Here is a 17,068-nt window from a genome sequence, read left to right as displayed (position 1 = left end):
TGAAGGGGGGGATGGAAAACGCTGAGAAAATAATTCAGAAAAAGAGAGTATATGCGGAGAAGAGAATTATATCAGACTCTTACATGAATATAAGAAGATTATCAGCAGACTCATTAAGTAGAAGATTGTCAAAAGAGGAATACACATGTGAGAATACAGTTTTCAGAATTAAGGAGGATATTAGATATTGTTCCTTTACTCCAGTCGGGAAGAGCTTGAAGGGAATCGAACAGCTCAGAACATAACTGTTATTAAGTGACAGGCAGTATCCTTTTTCCTGGTAGTATGCACGGTGATGTGCTCATTATGATGATTAAGATTTGAAGCCCAATAATGATCGTATGCAGAATTTAATTAATAATATAAATATGGATATTAATATAATGGTTATAAATATAGATAGTAATATAATAATAGATATTAATATAATTATTATAATTATTATAATATCTTTTAGAAACTGTTCTGCAATAATATATAATAATTCATATAACCAATAATTAATAAATATGGAAATAAATTAGAGTAAGGATAATAGATGTAATATCAATAAGATTATATATATATATATATATATATATATATATATATATATATGGAAATAGTAATTTGAAAGAACAAGTAAAGCTGAGATTATAAATCAAGTTGGATTATCAATTCAATATTTGAAAGAAGTTTATGTTATCACTGATTTGATCCATGTCAAGGTGGAATTGTCTCCTAATATATTTATTTTGAGTCATAAATATATTCAAATGGATTAATTATGGTTAAAACAGACCTAAACTTAGCTGGGGACATTACAACACACCTTAGAATAGAAAAATCAGCTTGAAAATAAAGTCTAAGAAATTTATGTATGGATAACATGGGAGGGATACAAGCACACCTAGTCATGTAAGAGGAGGTGCACCTACTTATTAATAGCCAACTTGGCAAGTACTCTTAAAAAGGTCTCTTTACTTTCCTTCAAATGCAGCTGACTAAATTCAAAAACAGTCAAATTTTATTGATAGGGTGGCACCATTTGAAAGGAAAATGATGAAAATGTCCCAAATAAAAACCAGCACCTAGAATTGTAGATTGGAAAAGGAAACCCACATCAGGGTGTATAAGGGGCATGGGAAGGTTTAAAAAAAATTGTTTTTTATTTCCAGTTGTTGACTGCCTTTGGATGCTGCGAGGAAAGCCTGACCATCCTCAGGATTATTGAGGGATGTCTGAGACGTGTTTCCTGGCGTTTCCAAAAACATGGACGCATTTCCAGGCATTTTGGGAGATTTTGAGATAAGGGGGGCAGCATGGGGACGCCCCCTAAACGGCTCAAGGGACGAGAATAGGAGTTTCAAGGGTAGGGATGTGTCCCCGTGTAACATTGAATATAAATGAAAGCTTTTGGAATCCAGCAGATTTGGTGATTTGAGAAAATTTTCACCATCTATTTACACTTTCAAGACAAAAACCCTGATTTGTGTGAGGTTAGACGAAACCCTAACCTGCCTACATTCCATTTCCATTTTTATTTTCAATTTCCGTTATTCTCTGATATCCCTATGCATGACTGAACTATTGTAGACTGCAACTTATCAACATTCAAGAGCTGATTAAGGCGCTGGGTTGGAAGGATTACTATTTCAAACTTGTGGAAGAGCTCAGAAACTCTAGGCACAGACCATCATATCCTGGTTATCAGATGCAGATCCAATCTGCACACAAGTTGCCAGATAAGCCAGTAATGCCTCCCTTTTATGCCCAGATTAGGGATCCATCAGGCCAAATTGCAGCAAGAGGAGTACAAACAGAACCTTAAAGCAGCTGCTAATCAACATCTTATTAGGGTTTCTGCAGAGAGACTATTGGACATGGGCATATGAACTCAGGTCTAAGCACAGGAATAAAGTAAGAGATGCCCAATCATTAAGTACATCCCCTACACAAGGATATTTGTGACCTGAGAGACAATATATAGAGGGTTTTATTCCTCAATCTTGGACTGACTCCAGATGACTGTAATCCATCATGAGGTCTGTGTTGGATTTCTGGAATGTAAACAGGGATTATAAACGAAACAACTTGCTGTTGTTAACCTGTATACATTGTTCTTGTACCCTGCTAACTAATATTATTATCAAAATTGGCAAATATTGTTCTAGATCTGCAGTTGCAAACTGTTTTAAGTGTTTAATGGTGCTTTTAAATCTAATTGCTGTGTGATTTCACTTGTTTAAGCTTTGAGCATTGATCATAGATAAAAAAATCTGCAAAAAATCTTTTAACTCCCGATTTATTGCAAGTCATTTATGGCAACAATTTAATCTGCAAAAAACTCTTGGATGATTTTTTTGAAAAAATCAGGGCAATTTATTGGAAAAAATTGCAAAAAATCGGGAGAAAACTCAGATAAATCTGCAATAATGATTTGTCGGGTATTCTTTTACTGAATACTATCATGCAATTGATTACATAACCTTGCACCTCGCCATTTGCAAATCAATTAGTGTAATTGTGTACCTATCCACAACGAGTTAAAGATAGGTGCCTTCAAGGGATGTGGCATATTTGTGGGAAGAATGTGAATCCTTTGGGTGTGTGCGTGAGGAAAACTTCAGTATGGTGTTTTTGTACGATATGGTAGTTTCATATGGAAGTCTCATTTCTTGAACCATGTTCTTGAAGCTGAAGATATGTTGTGAAGGCTGACAAAGTTCATCAATGTGTATGAGATAAGCTGAAAATTTGAAAGGTTTTGTGTGTACATGCCAATGCCAGCTATTGAACAAAGTATTTATTTTATGGAAGATGTGAAGTAGAGGAGAACTTTAATTCTACAGAAAAGAGATTCAAGGAATGCATATCCTCTATAATATGTATTGAACTCAAATTCATTTAGAGGTTGGATTTATTTTTTGGTATATGACATGTATTTAACTCAAACTTTGATTTATATATGATGGAAATCATTAATATGTTCTATAATTCTGTGTATATGTGGGGTTTTCAAGAATATTTTAAGAATTATATATTTTCAAATGTTCGATAAAGTTGCCAAGTTTTTGCCAATTTTTTCCCGATATTTGCTGAGTCCGGAGTTTTCAAAATTTTTGGGCCAAAAGAGTTATTGCTGAGAAAGAGTTTTTCATCTTTGGTTTAACCTACTGCCCTAATCTGATCTGAAATTTCACCAAATTTGGAATCCTAGAATTGAAAACCCAAGGGGTATTACAAAAATATTGTAAAAACTTATATCATTTGCACTTACATTATCAATAGAGTTTCGTATGCCTATTTGCTGCTTAAATTGTTGTTTAGACTTTTGTGAAATCTTGTGTATGTGTGCTTAGATAAATATAATTGCTTTGTTAAATTTGCAGCCTTTGTATTGCAAGTTTCCATAAAAAGCAAATCGTGGTTTTGTATGCAATTCCTTTACTCCCTTTACTGAATTGTATGTCTTTCCTCCAAATCAATTCAATACTTGTGTTAAACTCGCATTTTTAGTTTCTATAATTAGTTGAAAAGTGTGGGAGTTTCTTGTCATTTAAGTTTTCCACATTAAGCAAATTCATAAAATCTCCTCTCTTGTGCAGACATGCCAAATTGCCTTGTGTCCGAACCTAAGAACAAAAGGATGTAAATGATGTTCAATTTACATTCAATATGCAAGTTATATTCTACTTTAATATTTTGTTTTATCTATTACTGAATTATTATATAAATCTGATTGTCTTCTTTTATGTGGCAGGAGAGGAGGAGCATTTATAAATTTCAATGTCCATTCTCACACATTTCATTTGGCATATATAGTGGGCTGGGTACGGTCAAGCGATGCCTTGACATCACTTGATCGTGCCCCCTCAAGATAATGGTGCATGGCGTTTTATTTACCAACCAGTGCATATTCAAACACCCGATAATTATCGATAATTATCGGTGGTGCATGGTTATATTAACACCCAATATAATTATCGGAGGTGCATGGTTATATTAACATTATCTTTAACACCCGATATAATCGGTGTATGCCAAACGGTGCTATATTAACACTATCCTTAACACCCGATATAATCAGTGTGAATTTAATATATTACCCGATACTTAATCGGTGCAAACATAGACTAATCTCAATATTAAACGATAGTCTAACCGATAATCATTAAGTCTTATTTGCAAGAGTTAACTCGATTTGTCAATCGGTGAATACGAATAGAGTATCAAATTTGGATACTATGATAATGAATAGTTAATATAAAAGGAATGTTTATCAATTGAATGCTTGAGTTTATTCATTTTAATAATCGATATGATAAATGATTGAATGAGAGACTTCATTTATCTCTCATTCAATCATTTATCTTACCAAAGCTATCTATACATTAACAAAGGATAGGTCTGTGTTTAGTTTGTATTACCACACACCCAAAGAAATCCTTGCTTGTTCTAGCTCTTCTTTTTCAGTTGTTTATTAAGGAAATATATTTCCTTTAACTCTGTACAAAGAAACTTCCCCTATGAACGAAAATAAAGATTTTGCCTTACACACTGTTCCATTTTATCTTGTACCATAACGCACAAATTAAAACACTAACAGGATGTTTCATCACTATGGCTACTTCTCACCAAGTAATGTAAATTTGGCTAGTCCTTTCAATTATTGGTTTTAGTATTTAGAAACAAAAGTGGTGATGACTCTTAAGAAGTCAAAACATGTTATCAAAGAAAAGTTGGATAAATTGGCATCAGAACTAGTAAAGGCAATTTACAATTAAAAGAATAAGCATGCCTTGTCTCTCATATCATGGTGTTTGTGTCCATTTAAGTTTTGAAGCCAAAAGGAGGTACCAAATCTGCCAAAAAGCTTGGGGTACTTAAGGATACAGTTATACTTTTAACCCATGACCGATTTATTTGTTCAAAAGCAACATTTCATTTACCTTCAAAGATTAGTTAATTAGAAACAAGTTGATAAGTGTGGATGTGATATCCAGGATGAGGATATTATTTCCCAAATCTTACATATTTTATCATATGCCTATCCAATTTCCATATCTACAGATATTTATCCAAGCAATCCCTATGAAAACTGTCTAGATTACTGCTTCTAGAGGAACAAGTGTCACATGAGAAGAGCAAGCCAAATACTTTTGATGAAAATCAGAAAACGTGAACAAGAAAAACTTTAAGAGTAAGCAAGAATAGAAAACAAGACATAAATTTTAAAAGGTGGGGGATGAACAGCACTAAATATAATCTGTTTACGATAATTCTATATGGAAGAACAATAAAGTGTATACTTCATGCTTATATGCATTTGTGATATAAAAATGTCGCCAGACTATAGAGCTAAATGTGATGTGGTCTGAGTAGGACAAAAATTATTGATAAATGCAAGTAAAAATAGTTTCCAAAAGTGGTAGCCAAATATTTGTAATAAACCAGGAGAAGATGTCAATCATGCATAATTTTCCTTGCCTTGTTGATAATAGGCTTGAGACTTCGACAAGGCCCACATGTTGGAGCAGTGTAAAGCACACATATCAAGCGTGGGCTTTCATGATATAGTTTTCGGAGAGCATACTACAAAAAGAAGAACTCAGTTAGAATGTAACCAAACTAACATTATTTACTATACATAGGGAAACCCAAGAATAAAACAATTATAGTCTACTTAGCCTGCATACATAGACACTTGTGCCTATAAGATGTGTGTAATAGGAATCAGCAAACACAATCTTTGGAATACATAAATAAGGCCAACTCCAATACCTGACCCTTGTGCTTGGTTGATGTGATATCAAAACCCATTTGTGCATCCCTTTCTGTGATTTCTTTCTTTGGCTCTTCCATCTTGGGCTACAAATATAAACACAAAACAAAAGCATATTTGTAAAATTTTCTTTCTAAAGCAGGACTGTAAAATATTAGTTAGCATTTATATACTTGATACAAATTTAAAATGCTTCACCAAGAAAACAATGCACAGTAATTAACAATCGTGCACTAAGCTGAAAAATATTTTAGTTCGACCAATAAAAACATAATGAATCTTCTAAATGATACAAAACCTTGTAGAATGACAGAAACAGTGTGTTGGTGTGTGCAACTCATTAAAAGGAACATCATAAGTTAACAATAAAAAATGATATTTTCAATAGTATATAATAGTGTCTTTATTGTCCGATTTCTCAAGAATGCTGGACGAGACTGCTGAGGAAATAAGATTGGTATACCCCTATTAGGGCTTCTTTGAAAGAATGGTTCCAAGGCCGGGGAATCAGGGAAAGCATAACTGTTTATTCAAGTATTTGGAGTGTGGCCCCATCAGACTTGATTTGGGAAGTGTGGAAGGAGAGTAACAGATGAATTTTCCAAGGCAAAGAAGAGTGCTTGGAGAGATTATGGAGCAGAATTGAAAGATCAATTTCAGAGTTGGTAAGTGCGGCAGCCTCTAGAGTAAATGTAGATAAGCACCCTTATAATTGGTTGGATAGCAAAATTCAGGCAAACTGGCCACTTATTAAATTCAGGCCTGTTAATGGGCCTAAAAGGGTCCAGCCTTTGTTTATTGAAGCTAGGATAACAAAGTGGATACCACCGGATCAAGATTGGATTAAGATGAATTTTGATGGTGCTGCAAAGAGGAATCCGGAACCAACTGGTGCAGGCTGTGTGGCAACAGATTGTGAGGGTAGAATCATAGCGAGTTGTTGCCAAAGGTTAGGCTGGGGATCTAATAATGAAGCATAAGTGCATGCAGCCTTCCTAGCAGTTTGTATGGCAGAAAAGTTACCTGTGAACGACCTGCACCTTGAAGGGGATTCACAAATTATTGTGAATGCAATGATAATTGGGCATGCAGATAATTGGAAAATTGATAAAATCAATCAGATTATAAAGAGACTATTACAGAGCTTTAATAAATTTAAAATATCCCACGTCCTTAGGGAGGGCAATACTTATGCTGATATTCAAGCCAACATGGCATTTTCCCTACAAATCAGGGAAATAAAGTGATCTGACAAGGCTCGTAGTGTCGCATGAAGCAAGTTAAGCAAGAAGAGAATTCAAGTTTGAATGAGCATTATTATCCGTTAAGGGTGAGGAGGTTAGTTAGAGTTGGTGAAGGCTGTGATAATTGTGGTTAGTGGAAATATCATGCTCGAAGGTTCGCATTAATAGTTTGTCATGTTGGGGTGGCTACAGTGGCAATTCAAAAATCAACATGACTCCTACCTCGTGCAATAGGACAAGGGGGGAAGTCCGAAGTAGGGTTGAAGTACGTAGTTGGCACAGATTGGATGAGGTTGAGACGAGTTGAAAGCGAAGTCAGGGAATTCAAATTATTTGCGGGTGGTGGATGTCATCTACAAAATCGCAAGAAGATAGCTTGCTACATGCAAAAGGGCAAGTTTCTAAATGCAACGGTTAGTCCATATTTACATAGTGAAGAGGTGGCTAATAGGCTTCAAGCCGAACTTATTGCTTGGCAGATGGCAGGTTGGCAACGATGTTTAATACAGATGTGGCCGATTGGTGAACTAATGGTTTATGTTAAGGTGCCAAGCTAAGCAAATTACTGTCAGTGTGAAGTAAGAATTTGATTCTTGTGCGTGAAGGAAAGTGGCATTATGCAAGCGAATTTTCATTGCAGACAACCAAACCCATGGTGGGCTTCTAGGGGAGGATATCTGATGAGAGTCTGACACACGTTTTCAAGATTGCAGATCAAACGTTCTTGAACAGAGTTAAAATTGTTCTAGGGGATGAATATCTAAATGTCCAATATTGATATCGAACCAATATTGATATTGGCTCCCTCTTCATGGCCTGGTGTTTATGTAAAAACCCTTGCTGCAATTTTATATCAGATTTACAAAATTCTAATAACCCAATTCAAATTTACGATTTGCAACCAAACAATGAAATCGAGTATGCTGAAAAATGCACCAATGAATTTATAAACACTTAAAACCCTCATAAAAACATAAGAAGAAGATTCTGCAGAAATTTTGGTATTATAACAACATGCAAATATATGTTTATGACAGTCTACAAATCTGCCATGAAGCATTACAAAATAGAATCCAGAAATGGAGCTCAAAGCTTCACAAATCCACTATAAAATCCAAAATACTCTCTAAACTCCTCACACTTTCCCACAATAGAAAGATGCATGAAAATAAATGTCTAACACTCAGTTACCGGTTCTTGACAAAAATGGCTGGGTCCTGGTCCTGGTCCGTGCCCGGTCCTAGTCCGAGCCTGGTTCGACCTGGGTCCCACCTGGGTCCTGCCCAAGCGGCTGGGTTCCCTGTGGGTCCTGCCTGGGCAGGGAACCCAGCCGCCTGGGCAAGACCCGGGTGGGACCCAGGTCGAACCCAGGAGGACCCGGGTGAACCCAAGCCCGTGGGTTCCCATAAACAGGGCCCACGGGTTAGAAAAGAAATAAAACAATTAAAAAACAAATTTTTTAATCTTAATATTTGTATGTTTGAACTGTGAACATATATAATTTTGATGTTCGAAGTTTGAACATATATAATTTTGATGTTCGAAGTTTGAACATATATATATATAAAAAAAAAATTTAAAAATATATATATATGTACGGACGAACCCGTACCCGTACCCAAAAATTATTTTTTTTTGCCGAATCCGCGAATCCGTACCCGAATCCGAACCTGAATCCAAACCGGAACCAGTAACTTAGGTCTAACAACAGCCAATAACAGCAATATACGTTGTTATTACCAGCAATACAGATCTGAAAATGAACTAAGAAACTACAACACACTATCTATTACAACCCCTATCAAAACAACACACATAAGTCTCTTTGAAGCACAATTGCAACCCCTGAATGTGATTGCCCCTCAAGACTTGTAAACACACAGCTTGCAAGCCTCTATCCCCCTAGTTTATCAACCTCTAAGATCACTCCTTCGATGGTTTCTCGGCCTCTGAAGAAGAACAACAAACCATGTTAAAATGATAAGATAGAATGAATCCAAATGGAGCCAACTCCATGCATATATGAAATCACTTTCAAATTCAAATTCCAACCAAAATGAGGGCCAAAATCCAACTCCCAAAGAAAGGAAACTTTCCTCTTTCCAAGTGTCTCCAAACTCCTACAACTCCTATGGAAATTTGTCTTTTGCCAACAAATGTCAAATGGGCAATGGAATTCAAAATGTTGCTAAAATAAGACTTTCCAAAAACCCACACCATCACTTGAGTAGAAAATTCAAAATAATATCTTTGATGATAAACCACTATTGTTGATTTGATTAAATCACCCAAAAAGATATTATTTCGCAGTCTTATCCAAAAGTCATGATTTACTATTTTTGGAAAGCCGAGCTCACTAAAAATATGAAGTGTTGATTTTGGAAAGGGGACATTAAGAATATTAAATAAATAATCTTTCCAAATGTATCCCATCATATTTGACTTACTATCTTTGGCCAATGGGGACTTAGTAAGTGCTATTTTTAGAAAAAGGGACATGACAGTTTAGAACTTGAGACGAGTGAGTCTGTCTTCTGTCTCATGCACAACTGTGTGAAGGAGGATTGGTGTTGGGGCTTGTTGTGACCTATTTCACAAATCGACCCATTGCAAATGGGGACCCCTAGTAGTTTTCTTTTTAGGGTTTTTTCTTAGCTTTGCAATTTCATGAGTCTTTTTCGAGAGTTTTAGAGTTAGAGTCTTTTAGGAGTCATCCAAGCCAAATAGGAAAATCATGCTTAGAATTGTGTCTGGGCGTCACAGAAGCATTGAAAAGGCCCGAAGGACGAAGATAGCAATTGCTTAGAGTCAATTCTGACACCTTCCTATTTTTGTGGAATCTTGCTTTTTTGCTTTTTTTGTTTTTTTTAATTTTTGGCACTTTGGGACCAATCCAGGAAACAACTTTTTTGGCTTGCTTTTTTCTTTTTTTGCTTTATTCTTTTTCCATCTTTTTTGAAAGTTGACCTAGAATTGTACATGCAGAAGCTTAAACTTGAAGATTCGGATGTGCTTCTTCCTAGAGCTGGGGAGAAAGGCACAGGAGAGCAGTGAGCAGAGTGGCTTCTATTTGTTACCTTTTTGTATGGCCAATGAGGCATTTTGTATTAATCCCTACTGTATGTTGTTTATATTGTGATACTTAGTCAGCTGACACAAGGCTACGGCCTATCTTGATATACATGTAAAAAAAAAGATATTGTATAAAAGCAGGAAGTAGAGGAAAAGCAATGCAAAATATATGTAAAAAATAGGGCACCTGATAGTATGTTGAATATGCTCTGAACTATTTTAATATAACAAAAAAGTTGACCTAGAATTGGGTCCCTCAGGTCATGACAACAACGTTCCTATCTTCGAAATCAAAAATTTGTGTCTCCAAGTGTTAAAAGCAAGGTGAATTGTCCAAGCAAAGTGTTCATCAGAAAGTTCCAAATAAACATGCGTGGTGGAGCAAGAAAGTCTATGAAGATGGCAATAGAAGAAATGTGAAGATGGTAGGACAAAGGTGAAGTCCGCCATGCATATTGTCTAGCCAATCATGAAGTCTGCCCTCAAGCATGTCCAAACAGCTGCAAGGTCTGCCCAAGCCTAGCATGGCACAAAGAGCTTAAAGTCCGCCTTCAAGTATGGCTTGGCAATGACAAAGTTCGCCCAAGGAGTAGCATGGCACATGAAGGTCATGTTGCAAGGTGTGCACCCTTGGTCTCTTTGTGTTGTGTAGCGCAACGCTCGAGTTTGTGGCATGGCTTAACCACCTTCTGTGGATTTTATAAGTCTAGTGGTTATATCAGGCATTAACAGGTCAATCTTTTGGTGCAACGGCAACCACACTTGTAACAAGTAGTATCAAAGCTTGGTCACAAGTTCAAACCCCTCGCTTGCGCTGAGTGGGGGGGATTGTTGCTAGGTGTGCACCCTTGGTCTCCTTGTGTTGTGCAGCGCAGCGCTCGAGTTTGTCACATGGCTTAACCACCTCCTATGGATTTTATAAGTCTAGTGGTTGTATCGAGCATTAACAAGTCGATCTTTTTGTGCAACGGCAACCACACTTGTAACAGGTCAAAGGCCGCCAAGGCAAAGAAGTAGCATGGCAAGTCAAGCTCAAAGTCCACCCAAGGTGAGAAAGATAGTCGGCACACCATGAAGTCCGCCAAGGCTAAGTGGCAAGCAGTTCACCAAGTCCGCCCTAGCATACGAAATGGACGGCAAAGGGTATGTAAAGTCCGCCCAAGGTGTAAATTGCAGATTAAATGTGAAGTCCACCCTACCAAGATCAAATTTGGCACAACATTCACAAAGTCTACCTAAGCAAAGGAAAACATGGCAAGACATGTGACAAGTCTACCCTACACGCTTGGAAAAACATCCAAGTAAGCCTCAAGTCCGCCCAAGAAGAAGTAAAGGGGAGATGGCCTAAGAAGTGCAAAGTCCGCCATACTTTGGCATGACATTGGCAAAGTCCGCCCCTGCACAAGTAAAATGTCCAAACAACATGAAAGTCCGCCCAACTAGCAAACACAATTTGGACTAACATTTCATCAAGTTCGCCAAAAGGAAAGAAGAGATAGCTAGAGAAAGGGACAAACGTGACATGAAACACATGAAGATCCACCATTAACACAGGATCAATCAAGTTTGAAGTTGGAAAAATAAAACTCAACACTTAGAATATTTTTGTATTTTTCAAAATATCCAACACTTAGAATATTTTTGTATTTTTCAAAATATCCAACACTTGGAAAAAATTTCGAACTCAAAAAGGATCTAGAAGGTTCTATGCCAACTCGCTCAAAGGGAAGATTAAGTTTCTATTTTGGAAGAAATAAAACAACTCCAAGTTCGATGAATCTTGGGAAAAACAAAAAACATTTTCTAAAAAAATTAAACTCTTCAACTCTATATTAAGTTTAACTTGTCACTTTCAATTCATTCTCTCCAAAGTTCGATTGTGAAAAGGTTTTGGCTCTCTCGAGGTTGCGAAAGAGAGATTTTTGAAGGAAGATTTTGAAGATAAAGTAAAATATCGAAGTGAATTTTTTAAGATAAAGTAAAATTTCTAAGTTGAAGGACATAATTTCCAGAAAATAAAGTGCTTTTTCTGAGTTAAAGGCAGAATTATCAGAATTGAAGATAGATTTTCAGTCACAAGTGCAAATTCGAAGGTTCAAAATCTGAGTTTGATTGAATTCTTTTTCCTCCTATTTTATTCACTTATTCTCGTGAAATTTGTTAAGTATATAGCAAAAATTTGTCTATTTTCAGTCTGATTTTTCACAGAAATTTAACTTTTTGACAGACTGAAAGTGAAACTTTCGAGCAAAAGGGTCCAAAAATCAGAGTTAGAATCTTCAATTTTCCCGAAAACAATGTTAAATTTTCATGTGTATTGCAGGTTGATGACCACTAAAGGAGGACCTTCAAGAAAAGCTCAAATGAAGTACACCAAGAAAAGGTTGCAGCCAGAGTCAAAGATCAATTCCAAGTGGAAAAATGTCACAGACACCAACCTCGGGCACGTGGATTTCAAGAGGAGAATGTATGGGCAAGATGGATTTTTGCCAACACTTATTGCTTGCCGAATGATGAGAAATGGCATCGTCCAAGTAGTGTGTTGAGCTTATGGTTGAATGTGCCATACACTACAATGCCCAAGAGAGAGAAACTGTTGCACCAGATGGAAGAGTATTGGCTCATCTTGGAGAATTAGCCATTTAGGAAGCATTTGGAATACCAAATTACAACCGGACTTCCTATAAAACTAAAGAAGAAACCAAGAGACTCTATGAAGACCAGCTTGATCTCTATGCGACAAATGGCAATAAGTCGTGGCTAGAGAAGCCAAGGCCCAGCCTCAAGAAAGTGCCAAGGAAATTGCTTCGCACGGACTCCAAGGAGGAATATGGTGATATCATTTTACTACTGAATAGAGTAATGGGCAGCCCTCAAGGTGCGTCATTTGAAACATGGATGTATTATTTTATTGACGAGATCACCTCTGGAGTCAAAATGTTCAATTGGTCTAGGATAATCAAGGACAACCTAAATGAGCAACTGAAGAATTTGGAAAGGACGAAGTCCTTTTACATGAGCTCCTACATTGTCTATCTACTGGCAAGAAACTACCGATACACCAGATTGATTTGTAAAGGCATAGTAGGCAATGCTGAAAATGAATTTAAGTCCTATGACTGTTATCCACAGTCGCAGCTTATCGAGAAGGCCCACTTCAAGCGAGTAAACGATGCATTATTGATGTATATCACCATAACATTTCAAGGAGAAACCCATCAGAGGCTCACTTAGAAAGCCAAAAGTTTGATAAGCAAGTATGGATCCTAGTTTATCCAATTTCCAAGATTCACATACATAAGAGTTCAGGGATTTACTAGATGTCCTTATCGACTTCCAATCTATCCCACTAATAGAATGATCTTGCTAGAAAATCTGAGGCAATTGGAAACATATCAAGGCTTCCAAAGAACCAAGCAGAAAGCAACCATTTCCTTTCCATTTTTCATCAGAAATATGCTAGAGTCTTGTCCAACAGCATAGGCAACTGAAGGTGCCAGGTTAGAGATGCAGTGGTATCCATTCACACTTTACCGATCCAGGGCTGATTTCGATCCACACAATCATATTGGATCGGTGAATGGAGAAAAATACAGACATAGGGTTGATTTGGAAGATTTTTGGGCGAATGTTGCAGACGAGTATGACATCAGGAAAAGACTATGGTCTAGATTGCCAGTAAGCTTGATCAGAACAACCGAGCTTTTTTGTGTGCCTGATCAGTTAGAGGATGATGGAGAATATGTTCAGTCGCGCTTCGATGAGAATTGGCCTCTTCCTCCTATACGATGGTCAAACCAGAGCTCGTAGATCTAGCCACCTTGATGCGGCTAGTCATCAAATATTCACAGTAGTGGGTTGATCAGCAAGTCCAAGTGCTAAAGCACGAAGTGAAGAGAGTAATCCAGAAGAGTAACCCAAAAGAGGATATTCCATGTGAAGAGAGTAATCAGGAAGAGGAAGGCATTGAACAGCCTATGATTTCTGATTGGTTGAAGGAAAGGTTGAAGATAAAGGTACCTATGGAAGTAGCACAGGAAGAAGATGACATGGCCGTTTTCTTGGCTAGGTTAGAAAAGGTTGCTACAAAGAAGCAAGCCAAGAAGTTTTCCACAATCCAGAGAGATGAAACAGGTTGTTGAACAGTCCAGATTGTTGTACCGAAAGTGGACAATTCAAAAGAAGATATTACTCATCAAGAGTATGAAATTACCACTTTCGACTTGGGACCAGCTACAAAGGGTCGAGAGGTGGAAGACTTAGACAATTTAGTTGCTTCCATGAAGGCAAGACTAGACAAAGAGGTAGGAAAGAAGAGAGAATACAAGAAGGAAATTGAGAGCCTGAAGGAATACATTCATCACTTGACCAAGCCACTTAACCAAGGTAATCCAGCAACTCCTCCACTTTTGAAATCCTCGCAAGAAGCAATTGAAAATTTTGAAGAAGAAAAAGTGACGGCAAGAGAGACTAAAGAATGGATGGCAAGCAAAAGAGAAGAAGCAGCCACATTCATGGACAGATTGATGCTGACATACGGGCAAACCTCCTCTTTACTCTCCAGAATTGCAAGCATGGCAGAAGCATGGATTGACCTTCAAGATGTTCAAGACAGAATTATCCCATCCCCCAAAATGTTGAAAGGCATTCCTAAACACGAATTGATTGATGGAAATATAATTGCAGCAAGAGCTGCATATGATTTCAACACATGGCATTGGGCATTGGTTGCACGAAGCGAAGTCCTAGAAAAAGTGAAGGCCGATGGTATCAAAGTTGAGGAACAAATAAGAGAGATTCAAAATAAGATTTTCCTTGTAGTTGCGGATGTGTTTGAGAAGGAGACCATCCGAGAAAATGATATGCAGCTGGAAAGCCTAAAGCTCGGAACTCGAGATTTTCTTCACCATCGCTAGACCAATCCTGAAGCAGAATTAGGCATCGAATTTCTTGTCTATCCGGGATGCCTTCCAAAACAGGAATTGGAGTGGGAGATTGCTTTTGTTGTATATGCAGATGAATTGGATGGATTGGAATTCAAGGTCAATATGCTGCCACATGTCACGATGGAGGAGGTCAGCCCGATTATGTCCAAATTCATTGAACATACTGCCACTCAAGAGGATAAGGATGCGCCTTCCTAAAAGATTGCTCCTCACGCCACTTGTCTAGCATGCATTTGTCTCTAGTTTTATTTTGGGAAACTCTATCTAGGGTTGTGTTGTCTTAATCTCAGTCGTTGATCTTAGATCAATCTCGACCTTTCATTTGTTTTCAGAAACTCTATATAAACTCTCATTCTCTCATTTCATTTTGTTGTGGAGAGATTTATGAAATTGTTGCTTAGAGCTATTTTGATAATACAAGTTCATTTTTAGTTTTCTTTAAAGCCTTATTATTATCATATGGTTGCATGGTTGCATATCTTTCTTCAACATAGAATAGTTTTGTTTAGAGTAAATTTGCTTTCAAAGTTGTTAAATGAATGAAGGATTTGATATTATAGGTTGGTGAAACAATTGCTCATACTTTCTTTGAATAGATGATTTTTATTCAATGTGTAAAGTTAGCCTGAGCTTATATCATGGATGCTTAACTTCTACTGTGGATGAACATTGTTTGTTGGATGGTATCATTCGTAGTCTGAAAATTTCAAGCACAACCTTAGAAGATTGCACCTACTTTGTTTAGTTGTCCTTAGTGTGGCGAAGCAGAGTATTGCTATTGGGTTCACCTAATCTCTACCGTCTCCCCAGTTCTTAGGAGTAGTAGAGAACTTCTAAACCCTTATCCATTTTATCCCTTTTTTCGAAGAAGTCCAAAGCTGAATATAAAAAATAAAAATAAAAGAAAGAAAGCAATTATTGTTAAATTTGTCTAAATCCTAGCTTGTGATCAGTATTGGTTGAGCATAAGTCCCCCTTGTATTTAAGCATACATAACCAAGGAAGCTATCCAACATAAAGTCGTCCGTTCGCACATATAAACCTCGGAGTCACCATGTGGTCTTTCTTTGCAATCTTGGCATACGTAGTGATTTTGTTCAAGAGAGGGTAGAGTGTCCTTGACATTTTATTCTAATGTTCAGTGAATGATAAAACATACACCAATAGGGCCTTACAAACCTAATTGGCATGGCTCGTCAAGGTGAAGGTTTTGCGTGCCCAAGTGGTGATTGGCTTCATGTTGGCGAATTTATCCCACCATTACAGCCCTTCCTCCTTTGGAGTGCCAATGGCAACAAGGAGGTGAGGCATGCCTCTACTCAAATCGGGATACAAGGCATAAAGGACTTCCTTAAGTCCAGGGAGGCCCGAATGGTGCATGAGGAAATGGCCAAGTGGTTACCAAGGGATGAGAACTACGAGCAAGCAGAGGAGGCTTCTCCTCCTAAAAGGACGCGCAGCAAACCAATGGGCTCCTATAGTGTGAAGTGACAATGACTTTTGAAAGGCACCACGTCCTTGAGTGCGGAGAGGCTGAGAATGGAACCTGGTGAGATGGCAGAAGCTGGGGCGACAAAGGATTGTGGGAAAGGCATTGCAATGCAGGAGCCGAGCTCCTAAACTTGATAAGTAGCTCTTTAGATGATAATGTGTTTGTAAAGGGGCTTCATACCCATTTTGTAAAGAATGGTATATAGTATCTGGGTGGCTGAGGCTAGATGGTACAGGTTTTCGGGTAATTATTTGTGTTGTTTTGTCACGTTCGCATGTTACAGACTGTAATTTTTTGATAGTTTGATATTTAATATAAAGAACCAATTACTGATCAAAAAAAACAATAATATATAATCGTGTAGCATTTATATGTAGAATTTTCCACCTGAATCTTGATTAATAAATATAGAATCTTGGACTGCTAAATATTCTACTAAATACTACAGTTTTAATAAGCATTCGTATACTTTAAATTTTAAACTAAGTACCAAATAGATATTGAATATTAAATATTCAACTAAATATTTTAAATATCCTTAAAGCAATTA

General features: G+C 37.2%; 1 protein-coding gene across 3 annotated transcripts in view; it reads right to left on the bottom strand.

Annotated features, from left to right (window-relative positions):
* Nucleotides 1-17,068, bottom strand: part of LOC131032293 (thioredoxin reductase NTRC) — a 220,249-nt gene that overhangs the window by 87,754 nt on the left and 115,427 nt on the right. For all 3 annotated transcript variants that reach the window (XM_057963225.2, XM_057963226.2, XM_057963227.2), the window contains exons 7-8: nucleotides 5,764-5,850; nucleotides 5,470-5,574 (exon numbers count right to left, since the gene is read on the bottom strand). In XM_057963225.2, coding sequence (XP_057819208.1) covers nucleotides 5,470-5,574; nucleotides 5,764-5,850 — 192 coding nt within the window. The remainder of the gene's footprint in view (nucleotides 1-5,469; nucleotides 5,575-5,763; nucleotides 5,851-17,068) is intronic.

Source organism: Cryptomeria japonica, chromosome 8, assembly GCF_030272615.1.
Source record: "Cryptomeria japonica chromosome 8, Sugi_1.0, whole genome shotgun sequence".
NCBI classification, from domain to species: Eukaryota; Viridiplantae; Streptophyta; class Pinopsida; order Cupressales; family Cupressaceae; genus Cryptomeria; species Cryptomeria japonica.
The sequence above is the reverse complement of the archived record's forward strand: the minus strand, read 5'-3'. Positions and strand labels throughout refer to the sequence as shown.